Source organism: Microchirus variegatus (genome assembly GCF_963457635.1).
Source record: "Microchirus variegatus genome assembly, chromosome: 8".
Taxonomy (NCBI): domain Eukaryota; kingdom Metazoa; phylum Chordata; class Actinopteri; order Pleuronectiformes; family Soleidae; genus Microchirus; species Microchirus variegatus.
Window position 1 is genome coordinate 21,538,856 of NC_139809.1, and position 24,010 is coordinate 21,562,865.

The following is a 24,010-nucleotide window of genomic DNA, read 5'->3' on the forward strand; positions in this document are numbered from 1 at the left end:
AAAAGTAAACCGGATGTTTCTTACTACTTCCTCCCCCGCTCGTGCGTCCCTGGCATGGAATTATTATTTGATAACAGGGCGTTTCCTTTTAAATTGAATCCAAAATCATATGTAATTTGTGTCATATTCGACAGTTTGACGGGCTTTTATTCTGAAACTATACATCAGAATGTCTTTAAACTTAATGGGTCACACTACGTTGTCATGTACTTTCACCCTGAAGTGGAATTAGTCTGTGATAACAGGGCGTTTCCTTTCAATTTGAATCCAAAATCATAATTCATTTGTTTCATATTCGACACTTTGACGGGTTTTATTCTGAAACTATACATCAGAATGTCTTTAAACTTGATGGGTCACACAACCAGGTCATGTACTATCACCCTGTAGTGGAATTATTCTTTGATAACAGGGCGTTTCCTTTTAAATAGAATCCAAAATCATATGTAATTTGTGTCATATTCGACAGTTTGACGGGCTTTTATTCTGAAACTGTACATCAGAATGTCTTTAAACTTAATGGGTCACACTACGGGGTCATGTACTATCACCCTGAAGTGGAATTAGTCTGTGATAACAGGGCGTTTCCTTTCAAATTGAATCCAAAATCATGTGTAATTTGTCATATTCGACAGTTTGACAGGCTTATATTCTGAAACTATACATCAGAATGTCTTTATACTTACTGGGTCACACTACCAGGTCATGTAATATCACCCTAAAGTGGAATTATTCTTTGATAACAGGGCGTTTCCTTTTAAATTGAATCCAAAATCATAATTAATTTGTGTCATATTCGACAATTTGACAGGATTTTATTCTGAAACTATACATCAGAATGTCTTTAAACTTAATGGGTCACACTACGGGGTCATGTACTATCACCCTGAAGTGGAATTAGTCTGTGATAACAGGGCGTTTCCTTTCAAATTGAATCCAAAATCATATGTAATTTGTGTCATATTCGACAGTTTGACGGGCTTTTATTCTGAAACTGTACATCAGAATGTCTTTAAACTTAATGGGTCACACTACGGGGTCATGTACTATCACCCTGAAGTGGAATTAGTCTGTGATAACAGGGCGTTTCCTTTCAAATTGAATCCAAAATCATATGTAATTTGTCATATTCGACAGTTTGACAGGCTTATATTCTGAAACTATACATCAGAATGTCTTTATACTTACTGGGTCACACTACCAGGTCATGTAATATCACCCTAAAGTGGAATTATTCTTTGATAACAGGGCGTTTCCTTTTAAATTGAATCCAAAATCATAATTAATTTGTGTCATATTCGACAATTTGACAGGATTTTATTCTGAAACTATACATCAGAATGTCTTTAAACTTAATGGGTCACACTACGGGGTCATGTACTATCACCCTGAAGTGGAATTAGTCTGTGATAACAGGGCGTTTCCTTTTAAATTGAATCCAAAACCATATGTAATTTGTGTCATATTCCACAGTTTGACGGGCTTTTATTCTGAAACTATACATCAGAATGTCTTTAAACTTAATGGGTCACACTACGGGGTCATGTACTATCACCCTGAAGTGGAATTAGTCTGTGATAACGGGGCGTATTCCAATAAAAAAAGTAATGGCTTAAGCTTACAATTGTCAATTATATGAGCTTTTATTTTGAAAGTAAATTTCTGTTGCTAGTATTTGCTTTAGATGACAGTCTTTCGCTACGTACCCGAGGGATGTTTTTTTTTTAAACCAGGTCTGAGACGTTGTTACCTTAAACCTGCTATAATCACCTACAGCAAAAAACTGGGTTGGTCTGGCTTGACTGTCGTTCACGATGTGTTGGCTGGTTTGACCGCAGTTGCCAATGGCTGTGTGTTGCGTTTAATGACACAGCACCGGTCAGAAAGGCTACTAACCACGCTAACGACGCAGTAATGAAGAGTAGCCAGCCGTGGGCCACCGCCGGGTGATCGAGTTCCCGTTCAGGCCTCCAGATGACAGCCGGTAAAAATGATGGAGGAGAGGTAAGAGCAGCTCGTGTCTGAAGCGGGAGGGGGGAAACAAACAAACAAACAAACGAACATGTGAGTGACGCACAGCGCGTGCGAGCTGTCAGGTTGACGGACGGAAGACTGGGTCAGTGAGGACATGGTCCTACCGAGCTACACAGCCTGATACGTGACGTGACTCACATTAACATCGTTTTCTCCCTCCTGTACCGGACTAAAACACGACGGTAGCATGAGTGAGACTTTGCTAGCGGGCCAGTTTACAGTGAACCTTCGAGGCTAAGGGAAAGACGCGCAGTGGCTGAGAGAGGTTAGTAACATCCGATAAGCTAACGTTAACATGAACGCTAATAATGATAATAATCTAATGAACTCCACATTAATATGATTATTAACCGGTTGAAAGTAGCTGATGGTATCCATCACCAGCTGATGCCAGGACGACAGAGGCCTGACCATTGTGTGCTGATACATTTAAGATCCATGTTTATCTGTGTGGAAATACTGATAATATAAATAAAAAGAGTAAACTGCAAGCACCTGTTTGTTTGTAGCCTTGGCCTGTTATTCTACTGAAGTGATGGCTAAGCATTCTCATAGAAATAGCAAATGTTATCAGATGAAACGTAATATAGAGAAATAAGTGTTTTGTTTTGTTTCCCCTCACACTGTAAAATGATACATGACCCACATGTTGTAGTGTGTCACTGCTGACTTTGCAGAATCCTAGATCATATCTATTTTTAATCAGGCCCTTATCCACAATCTAGACAAACATCATGGGTATCGTACTAATGGATAGTAGGTCCAGTTTTATCAAGTTTGGAGTCTGTCGTGTGTCTGTGATCTGGTATGGTTCAGGTGGATGTCCCTCAAAGGCTTTCTCTAGTGACAGCTCCTCTCTCCCTCAGGTGCTGCCTATAGGCAGTTGTTTATGCAGACAAAGATGACACGCATCATACACTTGATTTGTTTTGTTAATCATTCGTACTCTAAAATCATTAATTGTTGCTGATGCAACTGTATCTGAGAAAGCCCTTCTCAAACAAAGCTGCTGAGAAATGCACATGTGGAGAAGCTCAGCTCTAACTGAATTTTACACATGCACTGCAGTCACTTCTGCTGACTTAAACTCTTCTTCTGGCTCTAAGGAAGACAGATGTCCCTGGTAGCAAGAACAGGGCACTGTGGCCAAAAACATTACCACAGTTAAAAGGTCTAATATCAGTCGATAATGATTTTGCTCCTGAGTGAGAGTTAAAGAAAGTAGTCAATTGTGGTTTTAAATTTCTTGATTGACAAAAAACTGTGTGTGAAGTGGCTAAAAACAAGTACCAGTTCTCCCCTCTATGTCTTTCTGTGTTATTAAATCACTAAACACTAAATAATGAACATTTTACGCTAAATGAAATATGGCTGGGCAATTTGTCAATATTATTATATCTGTGACATGAGACAAGTTATGGTCTTAGGTTTTGGATATTGTCATATTGTGATTCTCCTGGTTTTAAAGGCTGTTGCATTGATTAACATCACAATTATTATATTGAATACTTTTGTGAAATAAATATTATAAATGAAGTAATATATATAGATTTAAAATATACATGGAATTGACAAAGTTATATTGAAACAGTAACTTAACATTTCTTTAATTTTAAGATGTGTTATTGCAGAATTTGACCATACTTATAGTCGATTGAATTGTTTCTAACACAAATACATATAAATATTGTATATATAAAATATCTTGGCATTTTTCATGTTTTGCTGCCTCACAACCTGGAATTAACATGGATTGTTTGAGGATGTGCATCATTTAATTTACAGAACATACCAACAACAAGATTTTTATTTATTTTTTATTGTGAAGCAAACAACAAATAGGACAAAATAGCATAACTATTCACCCCCCGAAAGTCAATACTTTGTAGAGCCACCTTTTGTGCCAAGTCGCTTTGGAGAAGTCTCTATGAGCTTCTTTCCACTGGGATTTTTGCCCAATCCTCCTTGCAGAACTGCCCCGGAAGTTGGATGATCTGCGCTTGTGAACAGCAATCTTTAAGTCTGTCCACAGATTGGGCTTCGACTAGGCCATTCCAACACATTTACATGTTTCCCCTTACACCACTAAAGTGTTGTTTTGGCAGTGTGTTTGGGGTCATTGTCCTGCTGGAAGGTGAACGTCTGTCCTAGCCTCAAATCACACACAGAGTTGTACAGGTTTTGCTCAAGAATAGCTCTGTATTTAGCACCATCCATCTTTACATCAACTCGGACCAGTTTCCCAGTCCGGCCTGCTGAGAAACATCCCCACAGCATGATGCTGCCACCACCATGTTTCACTGCGAGGCTGGTGTTCTTTGGGTGATGTGATGTGTTGGGTTTGCACCAGACATAGCATTTCATTTGATGGCTGAAAATGTAAGTTTTAGTCCCATCAGAACAGATGCATGTTGGGAGTCTCCCACATGCCTTTTAGCAAACTCAAAACATGCCATTTTGTTTTTTTCTGGCCACTCTGCCATAAAGTCCAACTCTATGGAGCGTACAGCTTATTGTCGTCCTATGTACAGATCCTCCAGTCTCTGCTGTGGAACTCTTGTACTTCTCAACTACATTGTCCCTCACTTGCTTGGAGAGTTCCTTGGTCTTCATGGCAGTGTTCAGTTAGTGATGCCTCTTGTTTCAGTGTTGCAGCCTCTGGGGCCTTTCAAAAAAGGTGACAGATCATGTGACACTTAGACTGCACGCAGGTGGACATCATTTCACTAATTATGTGACTTCTGAAGGTAATTGGTTGCACCAGAGCTTTTTATGGCTTCATAACAAAGGGGGTGAATACATTTACGCATGCCAATTTTCAGTTTTATGTATATTATTCTCATTTCACTTCACCGACGATCAGAAGACTGATCCGTCACATAAAATTCAGGTTAAAAAAACATTGAGCTAAATGCTGTAATATAACAAAATAGGTAAACATCCAGTGGGGGTGAATACTTATATATATATATATATATATATATATATATATATATACACGTGTATAAATAAATGTATTATATCTATATAGTATTTCATTTCTAATATTATCAATGTTTGTATTAATTATATAAATAATTTATTAATTTGAATTGATTTATTAACCAGGAAAAGTCATCACAGATATCTTATCATGATATGACGATGTCCAGAATCTAAGACCATATCTTGTCTCATGTCACGCTATAGATATAATATTGATATAGAACTGGACCACATAAAGCACTGAAAAAAAAAATGTGAACAAAATAATCCTATCAATCATGTTGTGTCTCTTGTTTGTCTGCACAGAGCATAAACATTATTTCACTATGCATTTAACCCATGTTGTATTGACACTGAAGACAATGATGTTGATATTATTGAATTATCATCCAGCCCTTCTGGAAACAACAGTCACATTTGTTGTCTCTGTTTTTTTTTGTCTCATTACCAGGTTGAAGACATTCTCCTCTGGTTTTGTTTGTCTGCTGTTACTATGAGTGAAGCCGGTGTTTGTGACTCTCTTATGTGACTTCATTGCTGTTGTGTATTCAGATCTGACTGAGATTACCACACCTTTTTCAAAAGTAAGAGCATACATTGTGTCACAAAACAAATCATTCTGCAGATAGTTGACAGAATTGTGTCATAAATTTAAGAAATGCCCATCTTTGGTCAGCAGCTGAGTTTTTGCACTGGTGACGTCCGCCATGTTTTGGAAGTTTGACTTGCACACGTCGTCTCACCTGGAGGCTTTACTGGACAAGGAGGATGTCACGCTCACAGAGCTCATGGATGAGGAGGATGTGCTCCAGGAGTGCAAGGCTCAGAACAGGAGGTGTGTTTACTGAGAGAAGCTGAAGAACCTGAGCAACACAAAATTACATTTGACTTTCTATTCAGTCCTGCGTCCTGTGTGCTTACTTGTCTTTTCTCCACATTATGAATTTGCAGACTTCTCCTGTTCCTGTGCCAGGAACAGTGCATGCAGGAACTGGTCTATATGATTACTACAGAGCCCCCTGCTGGTGTAGAGGAGACCAAGCGCTTCAAGTAAGTTGAGTAGGCTATAATAACATACGTCCCCTTTACACCTGGCATTAAAATGCATTTTCTGTGATCGGATTGCAATCGGATAGCTCCTGACCACTTTTAATTACAGGTGTAAATGGGTCAATGACATGACGAGCATATTTTTGTGTCCAAGTCCATTATTTAAAAAACAAAACATAATTTAATCTTTTCATGACATCATCACTTTATTCTATAAAACCTATTAATTTTTATAAATTTTTCAGTAAATTCAAATAATTATATTCTTTTATGTTTTGGCTTCTCAAACCCCTAAGGTGATGCAGCTGTCCGAGCAAGTGAGCAGACTAAGAAAACTATTAAAAAAAATGTTTTATTTTAATAATGATAAATTCAAAATAAAATACTCAGGGTATTTTATGTTTGAAGTCTTTCAAATAATGTTTTTTCCCCTAATATCAATAGTTTTAAAGCTGCTAAAATAACTACAAACTTTTGTCCAGCAATTTACATTTCCTAAATATCAGGGTGGTGCAACCATAAACATTGGACTTTATTTTGAAGTCAAGAGACAATAGCTGTTAATTGAATGACACCCAGAGACCCTTGGGACTAAGCTAAAAGGTTTGTAGATCTCTGTCAAATACTGATAAAAAGAACTACTTTCAAATACAGTGGTATGCAAAGGTTTGGGCACCCCTGTAAATTTTCATGATTTTCCTTTATAAATCATTGGTTGTTTGAATAAGAAATTTCAGTTAAATATATCATATAGGAGACAAACACAGTGATATTTGAGAAGTGAAATAAAGTTTATATGATTTACAGAAAGTCTGCAAGAATTATTTAAACAAAAACAAAATTAGGCATGTGCATACATTTTGGCACCACAAAAGAAACAGTTTGTGCATCCTCCTTTTGCAGAAATAACAGCCTCTAAACGCTTCCCATAGCTTCCAATTAGAGTCTGGATTCTGGCAGAAGGTATTTTGGACCATTCGTCTTTACAAAACATCTCCAGTTCAGTCAGGTTTGATGGTTTCTGAGCATGGACACTCCAGAATGTTGTATTTGTTCCTCTGCATGAATGCCTTAGTAGATTTTGAGCAGTGCTTAGGGTAGTTGTCTTGTTGAAAGATCCAGCCCCGACACAACTTCAACTTTGTCACTGATTCATGGACATTGTTCTCCAGAATCTGCTGATATTGAGTGGAATCCATGCGACCCTCAACTTTAACAAGCTTTCCAGAGTTGCACTGGCCACACAGCCCCACAGCATGATGGAACCACCACCAAATTTTACTGTAGGTAGCAAGTGTTTTTCTTGGAATGCTGTGTTCTTTTTCCACCATGCATAACGCCCCTTGTTTTGCCCAAATAACTCTATTTTAGTTTCATCAGTCCACAGCAGCTTATTCCAAATGTGCTTTAGCATACCTCAAGCGACTCTGTTTGTGTGGGTGCAGAGAAAAGGCTTTTTCTCCATTACTCTTCCATACAGCATCTCCTTGTGTAAAGTGTGCTGAATAGTTGAACAGTGACACCATCTGCAGCAAGATGATGTTGTAGGTCTTTGGAGCTGGTTTAGGGGAAGGATACAGAAAGCTATCTCAGATAGCGATATATAACGATATATCTCAGATATAACCTCTCAGTTTCAAATGTGCAGAACATTGTGAGGAATTGGAAAACCACACAGGCCAGTTCAATACTAGTTCTACAAAGTATTGACTGGTTAAGTGGCAGACCAAGAAAAATCTTAGATAATCAGAGGTGAAGGATGGTGAGAACAGTCACAGTCAACTCACAGACCAACTCCAAAGACCTACAACATCATCTTGCTGCAGATGGTGTCACTGTGCATCGTTCAACTATTCAGTGCACTTTACACAAGGAGATGCTGTAATGCAGAAAAGCCTTTTCTCTGCACCTGCCACAAACGGAGTCGCTTGAGATATGCTAAAGCACATTTGGACAAGCCAGCTTCATTTTGGAATAAGGTGCTGTGGACTGATGAAACAAATATATGATAAAAAATAGAGTTATTTGGGCAAAACAAGGGGCGTAATGCGTGGCGAAAAAAGAACACAGCCATTCCAAGAAAAACACTTGCTACCTACAGTAAAATTTGGTGGTGGTTCCATCATGCTGTGGGGCTGTGTGGCCAGTGCAGGGACTGGGAATCTTGGGTCGCATAGATTCCACTCAATATCAGCAGATTCTGGAGAACAATGTCCAGGAATCAGTGACATTCTTGCTCACTTTCTGTAAATCATATAAACTTTATTTCACTTCTCAATTAACTTTTGCATACCACTGTAATGAACCATACCAGTCATAAATAAATAGCAGAGTGACTTGATTGCCCTGTTGATAGTCACCATTTTACTACTAAGTGTGGGTCATTCACCTTTATAGGTATTCAAATATAGCATGTGAGCTGTTGACATGTGACGTGGGAGTGATCAATGATAAGCTGGGTAATGAGGAGCCTCTGCTGGAAACTCTGTATGCCTTCCTGGAGCAGCCGTCCCCACTTAACCCCCTCCTGGCATCATTCTTCAGCAAGACGATTGGGAACCTCATCACCCGGAAGACTGAGCAGGTTGCACACACACACACGCGCGCACACGCACACACACGCACACACACACACACACACACACACACACACACACACACACACACACACACACACACACACACACACTTTTCATTTGTGATATTCTAGGTGCAGTTTAGAGTGTCCCTCTTTAGCGCAAAAGTTTGAGTCTCCTTTAATTCTATGTGAAGTGTTTGCGTACAGAGAGAAATGGTGCAGAAATATACATTAGATGGAAGACCTGGGGCCAGGCTCTCACTCCTGCTCAAGGTGGTTGTAGTGCATAAGAAGCCCTTTCCTGTCACAGCAGGATTGGAAGCTTGGTGTAATCAGCCAGGTTTTCCAAAGTCTTTCTGGGTGTTTGTTTGAGGTCTTGGTATAGTTGGCAGGTTATTAGGAAGTGCAGCTTGATCTCCACCACATTGTGTGTGCAGTAGTGCTGTCAAACGATTACAATATTTAATCGCGATTAATCGCATTAATGTCATAGTTAACTTGCAATTAATCGCAATTAATCACCGGTTTTTTATCTATTCTAAATGTCCCTTGATTTCTTTTTGTACCATTATTTTTCCTAATTTTAATACTCTTATCAACATAGAAAAGTGCATCGGCTTGCTTTGTGTAAATGTTATTTACATATTTTGGCATATACTGTAGTTTAGGGCTGAACAATTAATCAAAATTTATCTAAATTGCAATACAGCTTACTGCCTTACTTATTTCAAGATGCAATATTTATAATATAATATTTGTTCAAGCCAAAATCTAATTTTAGATGAATTATTATTACACATTTCTACAGACTGAACCACCCTGGCAGACAAACTATCTTTCATATATGTATATATATATACATATATATATATATTTATACATATTTATATATATATATATGTATATATATATATATATATATATACACATACATACATACATATATATATATTAGTGCAGTAATGGGAAATGGTCTGTATTGATATTGCGCTTTTCCTGTCTGGATGACCATTCAAAGCTGCTTTACACTACAGTTTTTGCCATTCACTCACACTTTCATAAAGCATACACTACCGTTCAAAACTTTGGGGTCACCTATACAATTTTTACCATTAAAAGTCACACTTTTATTCATCATAAGAGTTGAAAAATGAATAAAAAACTGAATCGCCAATACATTGACAAGATTAGAAATATTAGAAATAATAATTTTGCCCTTCAAACTTTGCTTTTGTCAAAGAACCAGCAAAACTGTTTTCAGCTATGCTAACATTATTGCGCAAGGGTTTTCAAGGGTTTTCAAGGGTTTTCTAATCATCCAATAGCCTTCTAACACCATTAGCAAACACAATGTACCATTGGAACACTGGAAATGGGCCTCTATAAACCTATGTACATATTCCATAGTTGTTACCACATTAACAATGTATAGAGTGTATTTCTGATTCATTTAATGTTATATTCATTGAAAAAAGTGCTTTTTCCTTAAAAAATAAGGAAATTTCTAAGTGACCACAAACTTTTAAATGGTAGTTTATCTATGTGCAATGCGTTTTTCTATCACTCATCTTTCATACACCATTCATATGCTGCCGGCACAGCCATGAGGTTAACTGTCATGCCCAAGGACACATCAGCATGTAGACTCGTGGAGCCGAGAATCAAACCAACAACCTTCAAGTTGAAAGACGACTACTGTATGTCCTCTTTATTTCTGTGCAATAAGCCAGAATTAAAACTGCACTTTACATGTACTCTCCATAGGGAAATGTGTGTATTGTATATTTTCATACATATCTTAATAATAGTGTTTTAAATATGTGTATGTTATATATTAGAGACGAGCCGAGATTGGTCAAAATCTGTCAGATATCGGAAAGAGAAAAATGCAAAATCTGATACAAATACAAACATCCTGTAAAAATGTAAATAAAACAGCACAGCATTTTCCAGTGGAAATGCTCTCATTGATTAGAATGGAAGCTATTGACGTGCTGGGGCTGTAACGCGTCCAGTGGAAATCCAGGGTTAGCGTAATAATGTTTTGGTGCACTGTATCAAAAAGAAAAACATAATCACCAGAATCAGAAGTCAGTAGGGTGTCATTAAAGACCTTTAACAATGCTGATTCTGTGCTATGAATGGTTTTGAATCCAGACTGAAAAGGTTGTCATGTTCAGCTTTTGCTGAGCATAGACAATTTTCTCCAAGATTTTGGAGAGAAAAGGCAGCTTGGAAATTGACTTAAAATTACCCATCACAGAGTGATCAAGACCAGGGGCCTCAAGTACTACACAAAGAAATACTCAGATTTATAAAACCGTGTGTACGCTGAGTCCTGCGCACCTTTTCTTTATACATCCAATCAAATGAATATACAAGTGAATATATGTGGGTGGAACAGGGGCAGGGTGTATTTGTGTGTAATATCCAAATAACTCTAAAATGCTCTCTCTCTGAAGCCTTCGTCCTGAAAAACAATGGCAAATGCGCCAGGAAAAAAGATAAAGAAAAATAAGGAAAAGTGTGCAATAAACACATTAACCTATGATCATTTTTTTTTTTTTTTGGTCGTTTGTTGTTTTGGAATTGGTAATGAACACAAAGAAAATAAATGGCTATTGGCCAAGTACCTGAAAGTAAGTAGCAAGTCAGCTCTCAGAAGCGCAGCTCCCCCCTCTGGAACGGTGGATGCACTGCTACTCATTATCAAAACATTGTTTTAACAATGTTTAAAAATAGCTTCTTCACGACCCCCCCACCGTCCCTTTTATGACTTTGACCTGGAGTCAGACCCAGAGTCAGAAGACACTGTCGCTCGTGAAACACCTCCACAACGGACGTCCTTCTTCTTCTGCGGTTCAATGTACGCAACTGGATGTGCCCGGACTAGTGCCCGGAGCAGGAGGATCTGCTGTTCAGGGGACAGGATCCAATTACGTCACAATTCCAGGCTTTTTCAAACTGCTTGTAGAGCCCAAGAATACAATAAAACCCAGCGTTTTTATCAGTGGCTGTTTGTCTACGAAACTTTACGGCTTCATAAACGAGGTAATGCCGCAGATACACACCAAAAAACAGCTGGAACTTCCGGTCTGTGGGAGCTTCAATGATGATGCTTAAAAAAACTGGCTGTGCATTTATGGTTGATCCTGCATGCGTTTTTTTCTGACGTGATTTATCCGTGTGAGCTGAATTCACATATAATGCCAACAATCTATAAATGTGTCAGTGTCACACATCATCCAGTTGCACACGCATTACGCACAGAATAAGCAGACAGAGCTCACCGAGTTATTCAATGTAATGATTCATCACTGTCACTGATTGTGTGTCGAAGCTGGGGAGGGAGGAAGAGGGAGGATGAAGCTGCCAGCGTGCCGGTGTCTCCAATTGCCGACCTGCATCACCGGTCCACCACGCAGCGGTGGTGGAATAACTTTTTTGCAGTTATTCTGTTATCGTATGGATTAAAATGGGATATAGAAAACTCCCAAGTCCCACTTCCTGACAACATATTATTCCGTAACTTTATTTTGGAGCATTTAAAACATTGTAGACTGACGCGTGTTACATAAAGAAAATATTAATCTGTGGAAATTTAAAATCTGCAGATAATTTAATTTGGTCAAAGTAAGATTTAGAGAAAAGCGAGTCTCTCTTTCTCACACACAAACACTCTATAAACCTGTGTGTGCGTGTGCGTGTGTGTTTGAGCATGGGATCAGTTTCGTCTTCAATGTCCTCTCTGATGTTTAACACATGTACCACAGGGATATCATTGTCTGTGTGTGTGTGTTTCCTCTGTCTTGATTAGGTGATTAGTTTCCTGCGACAGAAAGATGGATTCCTTTCCTTGGTCCTGAAGCACATTGATACATCAGCCATGATGGATGTGCTCCTACGACTTATCAGCTGTGTGGAGCCACCACTGCTCCGGCTCGAGACTCTAACTGTATGAGACAAATGGACTCAGCTTTATACAGTTGTGCTCATAAGTTTACAGACCCTGGCAGAATTTACGAATTTCTTTGCCATTTTTCAGAGAATATGAATGATAACACAAACACTTTTCTTTCACTCATAGTTAGTGGTTGGCTGAAGCCATTTATTGTCAAACGACTGTTTACTCTTTTTAAATCATAATTACAACACAAACTATCCAAATGACCCTGCTCAAAAGTTTACATACCCTTGTGATTTGGCCTGATAACATGCACACACATTGACACAAGCGGGTTTGAATGGCTATTATTAGTTATGGCTATTATTATTATTATTATTATTATTATTAGTATTATTAATAAATTAGTGGGTGTGAATCAAAGGTCAATGAGTTTCTGGACTCCTGACAGACCCTTGCATCTTTCATTCAGTGCTGCACTGACGTTTTTTGGATTCTAAGTCATGGGGAAAGCAAAAGAATTGTCAAAGGCTCTGCAGGAAAAGTTAGTTGAACTATAAAACAGGAAAGGGATATAATAAATGATCAAAGGAATTGAGAATGCCAATCAGCAGTGTTCAAACTAATTAAGAAGTGGAAAATTAGGAGTTCTGTTGAAACCAAACCACGGTCAGGTAGACCAACTAAAAATTCAGCCACAACTGCCAGGAAAATTGTTTGGGATGCAAAGAAAAATCCATAAATAACTTCAGGTGAAATACAGGACTCTCTGATAAAATGTGGTGTGGCTGTTTCCAGATGAACAATAAGGAAGCACTTGCACAAAGATGGACTGCATGGTCGAGTTGCCAGAAGAAAGCCATTACTACACAAATGTCACAAAGTATTCCACTGACAATACACCAAACAGCTCAGAGACGAGCCTCAAACCTTCTGGCACAAAGTCATTTGGAGTGATGAGACCAAAATTGGACTTTTTGATCACAACCATAAACACGGTGGTGGATCGCTGATGTTTTTGGATGTGTGAGCCACAAAGGCACAGGACATTTGGTCAGAATTAATGGTAAGATGAATGCAGTAAGATCAAAAAACTCATCAGCACTCATCAGCCTGGAATCTGCGCATGGGATGTACTTGGACATTCCAACATAACAATGATCCAGAACACAAGGCCAAGTTGACCTGTCATTGACTACAGCAAAATAAAGTGAAGGTTCTGGAGTGACCATCTCAGTCTCCTGACCTCAGTATCATTGAGCCACTCTCGGGAGACTTCAAACAAGCAGTTCTTGCAAGACAGCAAGACAATTTACAGCAACCGGAGGCTTTTTGCCAGGAAGAATGGGGAACTTTACCATCTGAGAAGATAAAGAGCCTCATCCACAACTACCACAAAAGACTTCAAGCTGTCATTGATGTTAAAGGGGGAAATACAATATATATTAACAACTGGAGTATGTAAGCTTTTGATCAGGTTCATTTGGATAGTTTGTGTTGTAATTATGTTTTAAAAAGAGTAAACAGTTGTTTCAGCCAACCACTATGAGTGAAAGAAAAGATTTTGTGTTATCATTCATATTCTCTGAAAAATTCTGTCAGGGTATGCAAACTTATGAGCACAACTGTACTTTGACAGATACAATTATATTGTGTTATGGTTAATATATTTGTTTTCCATAACAGTGGCTGAATGATAAGAAGCTGGCCCAGAGACTCATAGAGCTCATTCACCCTGAAAGAGATGAAGAGGTATGGCATTTCAATATTTTACAAATGTAAAACAGAGGGTGGGCTGGGCTGAGAAGTTCATAGGCCAACCATGATGCAATGGTCGAATCTGAACAAATGCTTTATTTTTTCAATAAAGCCTGCGGTCTACTGTATATGCTTTTCCCATCAGTGTTGCATCACTTAAGCCATGTTTCCACTGAGTAGTAGTGACAGTTCAGTTTGGTATTGTACGGTTCATCTTTTTTGCGTTTTTTTTTTGAGTTGCTGGATGTCCTCCATTGAAACCCAAGCCTGACCCAGGGCTTTACCATTTCAAACCATACCATACTATACCAAACCGAAACATAACATGATGGAAACACAGCATTATATGAACTTGGCATAGAAGTATCAGTATGGACTGCCTTTTATCTCTTTCTTGAATTATCCATCTTGGGTAAAGAAACTGGATAACTGGATATAATATCCACATAATGAATGTCAATGTGTGTTTGCATATTTCTCTCACAGAGGCAGTCCAATGCATCTCAGACTTTGTGTGACATCATACGTCTGAGCAGAGACCAGGCCAATCAGCTCCAAGAGCTTTCACAGCCTGACCCTCTGCTGACTGTGTTGGAGTCGTAAGTCAGACATATCCCATCACACACACACATATTCACACTCTATCACAGGATGTAGCGATTACTATATATATTCCTTTGTTTCTCCAGACAGGAGTGTGTGCAGCAGTTGTTGCAGAATATGTTCTCAGGAGAGAGGACTGAGAGCTGTATTGTCAATGGGATTCAAGTACTTCTCACCTTGCTGGAGATCAGGAGGCCTGTGTGAGTGAGAAACTTGAAAGCCATTTTTTCACCGGCTTATAAATAACATTGCTACATAAGAGTCACCCACTGATGTCAGTTTTCAGTTGACCTCAGGCCTAGATAACTTTTGTGAAATTGTCTCCACTGATTAGGACTGTTTATTAAATGATCTGTCAGATCTGTATTAATATCCGTTTGGTGTGTTTTTATGACAGGGTGGACGGTGTAATGGATGCTCAGGGATTTGAGAGAAGTTACACAGTTAACAGCAGCATTCTGTTGGCCATTGAACCACATCTGGTACATTTCCACCAGCTACTTCTGGAGCCACCTAAGGTACAGAAAGACTTTTCATACATATACATATATTTAACAAGATATTTGTTTCATTTCATATAAAAATTGAGCACCAAAACCAGTGCTCAATATGGACAATCTTGCATTCAGTGGTGTCGTCAACGTGATCTGTGGCTGCGCTGTAGTTTTTCGCTATCTGCCATTTTAACAGACAGGATTGTAAAAATTCCATCATAGTCAAATTTTATCCGTCATCATCATCTGGTGATATTTGATTAAAAAAAATAACTTCTGGCCACAAGTAATAATGCGTGGCTATAATAATGATAATAATGTGCGATGATTGCTAATTCAAAATGCACACTCTGCTTGTTACACATGCAGAGATGGGCTTCAGCGATCCTCCCCCTCCTCAGTTGTATGCAGATTGAATGTCGATGCAATTCCTTATCCTGTGCAGTCTAAAGCTAGGTTTATGATCGCTGTAGTGTGCTGGGCACACATCCAAAATTACGTCATATCCTGTGTGGGTTAGGGTTAGGGTTAGGGTTACCTCTGAATTTCTGTAACTTTCTCAGCTGCGGCCAAACAAGCGAGGTTATTGGACTTGTATCTACTGCTGTACATTTGTCGATTCCTTCTCTCCATGAGTAAGCTAATTCAGCTGAGAATCACTGTGCGTTGTGTAAAACAACAATTATTTGTATCATGCCACCTCACCAGAGATAGATATACAATGTCTATCTAATAGTATTTCATTTTCAAAAACAACCCAACCACAGCGCTTAAAGTCTTCTGGCACGGATTTTATTCAATGCTTTATTTTTTTCTGACCAGAGGGAGGCCACTAAATCACCACAGCATGTCTGGGCAAATATGAATGATGTAAAGATACAGAATTAGAAGATCACAATTAGAATGTGAGCAAACTATTAACAATAAATTAACTGAACTCAACTGAACTGTACATTTTATTTAATATTATTTGACTGTCCAGTCACTGTGCTATTAAAACTGAAATATTAGAACTTTGTTCAAGCCTCTTTTATAGTAATTATGTATGTTTACAGCCAAGTAGATGTACAGTAATTAAAACCTTCTCCAGACTATTGTTTCCCAAATTCCTCTGTGTGTGTTCAGAGAAGTCCTATGCTGACTACCCTGGGTGTGCTGGCGGAACCACTGGGAAACACTCGTCTCCATGTATCCAGACTAGTTGCCTCTCTGCTATATACAAGCTCTGCTAGCCATGCAGTCGTAGCACAGGAACTCTGTAGACTCAATACGATGGACCTGCTCCTGGTATGATGAGCAAAAGAGCAATTTGTTGCTGTTCTTAAAAAAACTGTATTGTAAAAATTGATAAATGTCCCTATAATTTTTAAGGACTTATTCTTCAAGTACACATGGAACAACTTCCTGCACCTCCAAGTGGAGCTTTGCGTTGCAGCCATACTGCGGCCATGTGCCCATGAAATGAGACTTCAGACTTGCTTGGGGTCCCAGGATAAACTGGAGCCTCAACAGGATGCATCACAGGAGCAGACTTTAACAGAGACACCCACTTCTGAACCTTCAGACACCCCTGATAACTCTGCTCATACCTTAATGGTGACTCATGTAAGTGTCTCTGTGTTTTTAACCTTCTGGTTTAGCCATTTGTTGTGGCTCTTTCTAAATTAAATAAATCGTAGATGATCTTCTTGTTTTGTCTCTCAAGTTGTTTCAGCACTGCCACCTTGTCCAGAGGATTCTCGAGGCTTGGGAAGAGAATGATACAATACAGTAGGAAACCAAAATCATGTTCAATGTTTTTGTTTTGGGAATGAGCAACACTGTTTTTTACTCGACTGAGTGTTTGGCTTCTGGTTTCAGGTCAGAAGGTGGTATGAGAAGAGGGTACATGGGACATCTGACCAGAATTGCTAACACAGTTGTCCACAACCTGGAGAAAGGTCCAGTTCATATGCAGATTAGTAACCTCATCACAGGTGTGTGTTGCAAAACTCTGAAACATCTGAAACAAATTAATCATACATGTCAGGAAGAGGTAAAAAATGTGTAGTAATACGAATACGAATACAAAATTTTTATTGTCCACAAAGTGAAAATTTGTCTTTGGTTCCACCACAGCAAACATGTAGACAAAACATTAAAAACTAGACGTAAAAAGCACAATACACATAAAAACTGGACGAAAAAGGGGGACGACACATTTCATATGGCCTGCAAAGTTATGGGTACAATATTATAAATAAATTAAAAACATAAAAATAGATAAAATAAAAATTAGTACAGCTGTCGCAAAAACCTGCGTCCTAAAGTTTCATTATCTGTGTATTATACATGTATTATATGTATAATACATTATATACATTATACATTATACATTATATGTATGTATTATATTAATAGTAAGAAAGATTTATTATTATTATTATTATTATTATTATTATTTGGAACTGAACCAGAAAATCCCATATACTGTCTAACTTGCATTGATAAATGTAGTGCAATGATTCAGTGCTACAACTTCACAAGGCAGGATCGACCTTGTCTCTTGAGAAGACAAATGTATTTGTTTTGTTTATTTTGGGGGATTTAGATTTACCAGAAGACTACAGAGGACGCTGGGAAACCTTTGTGGACCAGACCTTGTCAGAGACGAATAGGAAGAACACCATAGAGCTGGTAAACATACAAACACACATTTATGCGGGATGTAATTAGAAACGCTTCTTAAAATGTGAATGTTTCATTGGGACTGGGTTCATGAAAAATATCCAATCTGATTTTAATATTGAATTTTAATTACAAAACACCGGTTTTGCTTTCAGTTAGAAAAAAATGTAATTAGTAAATTGAAAAGGGTGCAGATGTGTAGTTTCAATTTGTTCTATGCTCATAAAAAACATAATAAGTACATGTCAGAAACAATAGAGCTCTTGTAGCTGTCACACATTCCCATCATGCATCCTTCGGGACAAAACAACCCCATTTTGGCAGGAAGCTACAAGGTACACGTCCATATACATTTATAACTGGCAGCATAACAGGCAATATGACGGGCAACATGGCTCTTTGCCAGCTGTTTATAAAAAGTCAAGATGTGGACAGCAGATATACAAAAACAGTTGGTGGCAAACAAACAGGGAGAGCATATTACGAGATCACCAAAGATCCAGAGAGATGACAGAGTTGAGTGACTGCCATAAAACATGCTTAGAGTGAGCACTAAAGAAATGGGAACTCACAGATAATGGATTCCACTTATGAAGTGATCACTTTAAATCAGGTACTGGTATAATCCAAATTAACTTTAATACAGGGGTATGCAAAAGTTTGGGCACCCCTGTACATTTTCATAATTTTCCTTTATAAATCGTTGGTTGTTTGGATAAGAAATTTCAGTTAAATATATCATATAGGAGACAAACACAGTGATATTTGAGAAGTGAAATAACATTTATATAATTTACAGAAAGTGTGCAAGAATTGTTTAAACAAAATTAGGCATGTGCATAAGTTTAGACACCCTTGTCATTTTATTGATTTCAATACCTTTTAGCACTAATTATTGGAACTCAAAATTGTTTTGGTAACCTCAGTGACCCTTGACCTCCATACACAGGTGAATCCAATCATGAGAAAGGGTATTTAAGGAGGTCAATTGTAAGTGTTTCTCCTCTTTGCATCTTCTCTGAAGAGTGGCAACATGGGAGCCTAAAAACAACTCTCAAATGACCTGAAAACAATGATTGTTCAACATCATGGGTTAGAGGCTGTTGCACAAATGTTTTCTTTTGTGGTGCCTAATCTTATGCACACGCCTGATTTTGTTTAAATAATTCTTGCACACTTTCTGTAAATCATATAAACTTTATTTCACTTTTCAAATATCATTGTGTTTGTCTCCTATATGATATATTTAACTGAAATGTCTTTTTCAAACAATGATTTATAAAGGAAAATCATGAAAATGTACAGGTGTGCCCAAACTTTTGCATACCACTGTATCTTGTTTATTTTACATGCTTCAATTGCAATGTGTGTGCATTCTCCAGGGTAGAATGAGGGAAATAATATCAACCAAATGAAGATGTTGTAATACTGCAGGTCTGGAATAATGTTCTCCCCCATTTGTCCCCATGTTCTCCATACTTGATAAAAGCACCATGGTAACCATTATAAGTCAGTCTGTCAAGTTCAGAGATATATTCCCTGAGATCTCAGGATTTACGGCTTAAATTTGCACTGGTGTTACTTTTGCTGAAGCTTTTCCTGCCATCATGGAGGTGTAAACAAACTGAGTCATGTGATGTCCAGAGCTCGATTGAATATCTTTAAGCTCCTAAACGAGCATCAGAATAAAAAATTATTAAAGGTGCCGTGTGTACGATTTATGGGAATATATCACTCACTGGTACTTTGATGTTTCTATGGAGTATTGTGCTCTACCACACTGGTTCTTAAACTTTTTATATATATATAAGTACCACCTGAGAAGAGTTTGAGCCCTCAAAGTAACACCATTATCACCAACATTAAATACAGTTGTGTAAATAGGTCGCGCAAAGTCAGCTACAGACTTTTCACAGTAGGCAGATTTATTCCCAAAAAAGATCATTTGCTGTCTCATCGTCCTCCTCTTCCTCACTTCAGATACTGTTATAGTGAAATTAGGTTAAGACGGACCAAGAGATAAGGTGATTATTTGTTACATTTTCTGTGCACTGCAGTGAAAATTAATCACCTCCACTCCATTTACATACACTGGTATATGTAGTACAACAGTATTTTCTGTACCACCAGATAGGTTTTAGGTTTTTCCCCAGCTTTTCATGGTCTTAGTAATTTTTTAATCCCAAATAAAATGGTCATCTCCCTTTATGCTTGTTTGAGCCTAATTGATGATATCACAAATCTAGTTTTAAAACCCAGCCATCGTTCAGTTGTTGTGGTGTTTCCGTACTTAGGTCGGCACAGGAAACCCAGGTCCTTCCTCAGAGGATGACATGGAGAGCCCCTTCCCTAAAGAGCTGACACTACAGCAGGTACACATGCAAATACACACGCAACAGAACACAGAAGGCTGTTATTAAAGATACTAATGTCATTCAACAGTGTAATATTTATTTTTAGGCTTTTTCGGACTATCAGATTCAGCAGATGACAGCTAACTTTGTGGATCAGTTTGGCTTCAATGATGAGGAGTTCACTGATCATGACGACAGCATCGGGTAAATCAAATGTTGATTCTTCTGTGTGTTGTTGTAATATTGTCATTGTGTGTTGAAACAAAAAAATATTATTTCTGCCATTATTTCAGAGCGACATTTGACCGGATTGCAGAAATAAATATCAACATTGATTCAGGCCAGGACAGTGTGAGTTAAACATTATTCACACAAGCTGAATCACAGATTTTTTTTTTGTTAAAGTCTGGTCAATACACTTCAAATCCTTACTACTCATGACAGTTATACAATTCATTGATTTGAATGAATGTGAACAAATGTATTGTTGTTGTTATTTAGTTGAACAGCCTCACAGTTAAAACTGCTCACATGTAAGATTCCTACTTTCCTCCTTCCTTACAGGCTAACACAGCTGTATTTGAGGCCTGTTCCAAGGAGAGGATTCAGCCCTTTGATGATGATGAAGAGGACATTTGGGAGGAGAAAGTCACTAACTATGCAACACAAATAAAGTCCCGAAACAGGTAGGAAGACGAGCACAAATGCTGATACATGTGGAGGTGATTTATTTGAAATGTTTTGTTTTATATCTATCAAAATGTTTGTTTGAAGGTTTGGTGGGTCTCCGTCCTCTCAGAGCCCAGCAGCCAGTAAAGCATGTGATAGGACAGCAGCTGGTGGCACTGAAGCCTCTGACAGAACAGCAGGCTCAGACTCGGAGGAAGAAGAGGAGCCCCAAGATGAGCCAGATCCTTTCTCAAGCCAGAGTCAGACTGAAGCAACAAAGAGTGAGATATCCTGTACTGTAAAGCGTATTTGCTTTTGTTGACATATCAGAACTAGGGATGCACCGTTATCAGTATTGGATCCACTTTACTTCGTATATTCAAGTGAGCTAAGCAGGTGTGTGGTAATACGTGGATGTGTCAGCAGTTTGGAAATACTTTAAGAAAAGCGATGACAACTAAATTAGAGCAGACTATGACCTGAGCTCTGCTTTACTGTCAAGAGGAGGAGGAGAAAAGCAGGTGCTTCAACACAGGTTATTTAATTGAGATTTAATTAAGATTAAGATTTGACACTAAATATTAAGTGTTATACATTTCAATCTTATTCAAGTCTATCTGTTCCTGTACTTTTGAAAAATGTGGAGTTCCATTACGAATGAGGTTGTCTTCTAATTTTCTGAATATATTGCAATGTAAATACTTGGAAAGAAAAGCTGAAATGCTGATCTCTTATCTTAAATTCATATTTTGATGTCAAACCCAAATGTTTTACAGCAAAAAAAGGAATTGTCCTCACTCTTCCAATACGCTTGGAGAACTGTATATGTTTAAACAGCAGCAATAGTATCTGATGCTGTATTTTTCAAAATCTTTTTAAGCTGTAATGGTATCGTTAAGTAATCGTACCAGTATTCAGTCAGAAAACAGTGGTATCGTTGCATTCCTAATCAGAAGTGAAACAGGTTTTTAGTAAGAGCCTCATACATTATGGGCCTGATTTACTAAAGCTTTGCGCGTGCAAAAACGTGTGCAAACTCGATTGCACACGCAGATTAGCGTTGATGCTGATCTACTAACAGAGCGCAACGAGGAGCGCATCCCTCAGACGGGCAAAATAGCACGCGCAACCCATTTAGCGTTCTTGCCTTAATGCATATGCAATATGGGGCGTTTACACGCTATTTTGCGTGTGATGGGAGGAGAAAATGTAAATATGTTATTTTAGCACGCGCAAAGTGATTTATCAAACCTGAAACTGATTGCGGTGTTTATTTTTGCGTCTATATTTAGCACGTTTGAAAGGCAGGTCTTAACTGGCACAGCGGTGCCATTTATTACTATTTACTATTATTTATAGTTATATATATTTGTAAATCAGGAAGTTACGCTTTCCCCAACTACGCGTTCACAGATGACGCACATTCGTTTCTTATTTGGTATATCTGAATAAATTAAACATAGATATCCAGAGGAGAAATGAGTGTTTGTATTGGTATGGGCTTACCTTGGTCTGCAGTTTGTGGTTCAAGGAGGGGTCGTACCTATGTTCCCCGGTTAAGACCGGAGGAACGGGGAACCCCGCTTTACCTTAACGGGTCCAGCTTTAACCTGGTGTACACGGCGAAGCGCAGGCGGCACAGTGCGCACACGTCACCAAAACCTCACAGGCAGGTTACCCTAAACCTAACCCTTCCAGTTCCAGGCACATTTAAATGCAATAAATAATCACAACAATCACTATTTAATGTAACTATATGAATCAGCTATAGATATATCATCTATATCGATTGTCCCGTCGCCTCTGACGTCAGATCAAAGGCTGTTGGCACGCGTAATGGAAACTCAGCCTGACTGAATGAACACAGATGAAACCAGGGACGGACTGGGACTAAAAAGCCGTTGTGATGATCCGCTTTATTTATTTATTTACTTATTGATAAGAAAGTCACTCATCCATTAGATCCATAGAAACAGCAGAACTCGCTCCCTGGCAGCTGTCAGTGAGCTGCAGGTGAGTCAGGAGGAGAGCGCAGCACCTTCTTCTTCTTTTTTTTACGGCAACATCCATAGTCCATAGTTTTCTTTGTTTGATACGTCAGGTAATGATGGAGCTGTCCAAAATACCGACGCAGGATTATAATAATAATAATAATAATAATATAAAAAGGTCCTATGGACCCGGGGAACAATATGTCATATAGCCTCGATCTCAGTTATCTGCTCATAGCAGAACGTCACTTTCTGTTCAGTGGCTTCAAATTGAATTCAGCGCTTCCGTTGAGTCTGCTCTTTCTCCATGTGGACAACTCTTGACTCGCGCAAAATCCTCATTTAAATAGGGCGGTCTTAACCACTTCTGCGCCTGTAGTCAATTGCGGCCGCAATCTTAGTAGTTCACCCGCAAAACGTAATCCAGTAGCGGGCGCAGTCTTTCTGCTCGCGCAAGCAATTTAGCGCTCGCTATTTGGAATCTTAGTAAATCAGGCCCTATGTGTATGGTGTTGTGTTCATGTGCAGCCACTGGCTGGATAGCAGACTTTGGGGAGGTGAACTCAAAAGCCCCAGCAGCAGGAGCGACCTTTGCAGCGTGGGACACTCCAGTCTCCCAACCAACTGCCACCAATGCAGAGGAGAAAGGATGGGCCAAGTTCACAGACTTCCAGCCATTTTGTTGGTGAGTGCGAGCATGGAGTAAATACTGTGTACCACTTTATCTGAGCTGACATAGGGTGAAAGGCAGGGTCACACCCTGGATAAGTCACCATCTTATTTGTCACATTGAATACTTAGTAGTAATTTTAATTGAGAGTAGATTATAGATTAAAAAAACACATTATAGTTTTATAATACTGAAGTGATAATATTTTTGCCCATATCACACAGAGTAGGAAGACGAGCAAGTCTTACAAGTC

At 38.6% G+C, this 24,010-nt stretch overlaps 1 protein-coding gene across 3 annotated transcripts in view; it reads left to right on the top strand.

Moving 5' to 3' along the window:
- The first annotated feature begins 1,784 nt into the window (after window positions 1-1,784).
- The window catches only part of ppp6r2b (protein phosphatase 6, regulatory subunit 2b), a 33,801-nt gene continuing 11,575 nt past the window's right edge, over window positions 1,785-24,010 (top strand). Inside the window, exons 1-21 of one of the 3 annotated variants that reach the window (XM_083894149.1) lie at window positions 1,785-2,004; window positions 5,471-5,603; window positions 5,696-5,854; window positions 5,971-6,069; window positions 8,467-8,653; window positions 12,465-12,602; window positions 14,238-14,303; window positions 14,796-14,908; window positions 14,999-15,112; window positions 15,310-15,430; window positions 16,532-16,693; window positions 16,778-17,011; window positions 17,112-17,176; window positions 17,267-17,382; window positions 17,997-18,082; window positions 20,368-20,445; window positions 20,534-20,631; window positions 20,721-20,778; window positions 20,992-21,113; window positions 21,202-21,377; window positions 23,616-23,772. In XM_083894149.1, coding sequence (XP_083750275.1) covers window positions 5,727-5,854; window positions 5,971-6,069; window positions 8,467-8,653; window positions 12,465-12,602; window positions 14,238-14,303; window positions 14,796-14,908; window positions 14,999-15,112; window positions 15,310-15,430; window positions 16,532-16,693; window positions 16,778-17,011; window positions 17,112-17,176; window positions 17,267-17,382; window positions 17,997-18,082; window positions 20,368-20,445; window positions 20,534-20,631; window positions 20,721-20,778; window positions 20,992-21,113; window positions 21,202-21,377; window positions 23,616-23,772 — 2,318 coding nt within the window. In that variant the 5' untranslated portion in view covers window positions 1,785-2,004; window positions 5,471-5,603; window positions 5,696-5,726. Of the gene's footprint in view, window positions 2,005-2,111; window positions 2,300-5,470; window positions 5,604-5,695; window positions 5,855-5,970; window positions 6,070-8,466; window positions 8,654-12,464; window positions 12,603-14,237; window positions 14,304-14,795; window positions 14,909-14,998; window positions 15,113-15,309; window positions 15,431-16,531; window positions 16,694-16,777; window positions 17,012-17,111; window positions 17,177-17,266; window positions 17,383-17,996; window positions 18,083-20,367; window positions 20,446-20,533; window positions 20,632-20,720; window positions 20,779-20,991; window positions 21,114-21,201; window positions 21,378-23,615; window positions 23,773-24,010 lie in introns of those variants that run through there. The other 2 variants (XM_083894147.1, XM_083894148.1) reach the window with 2 other exon arrangements.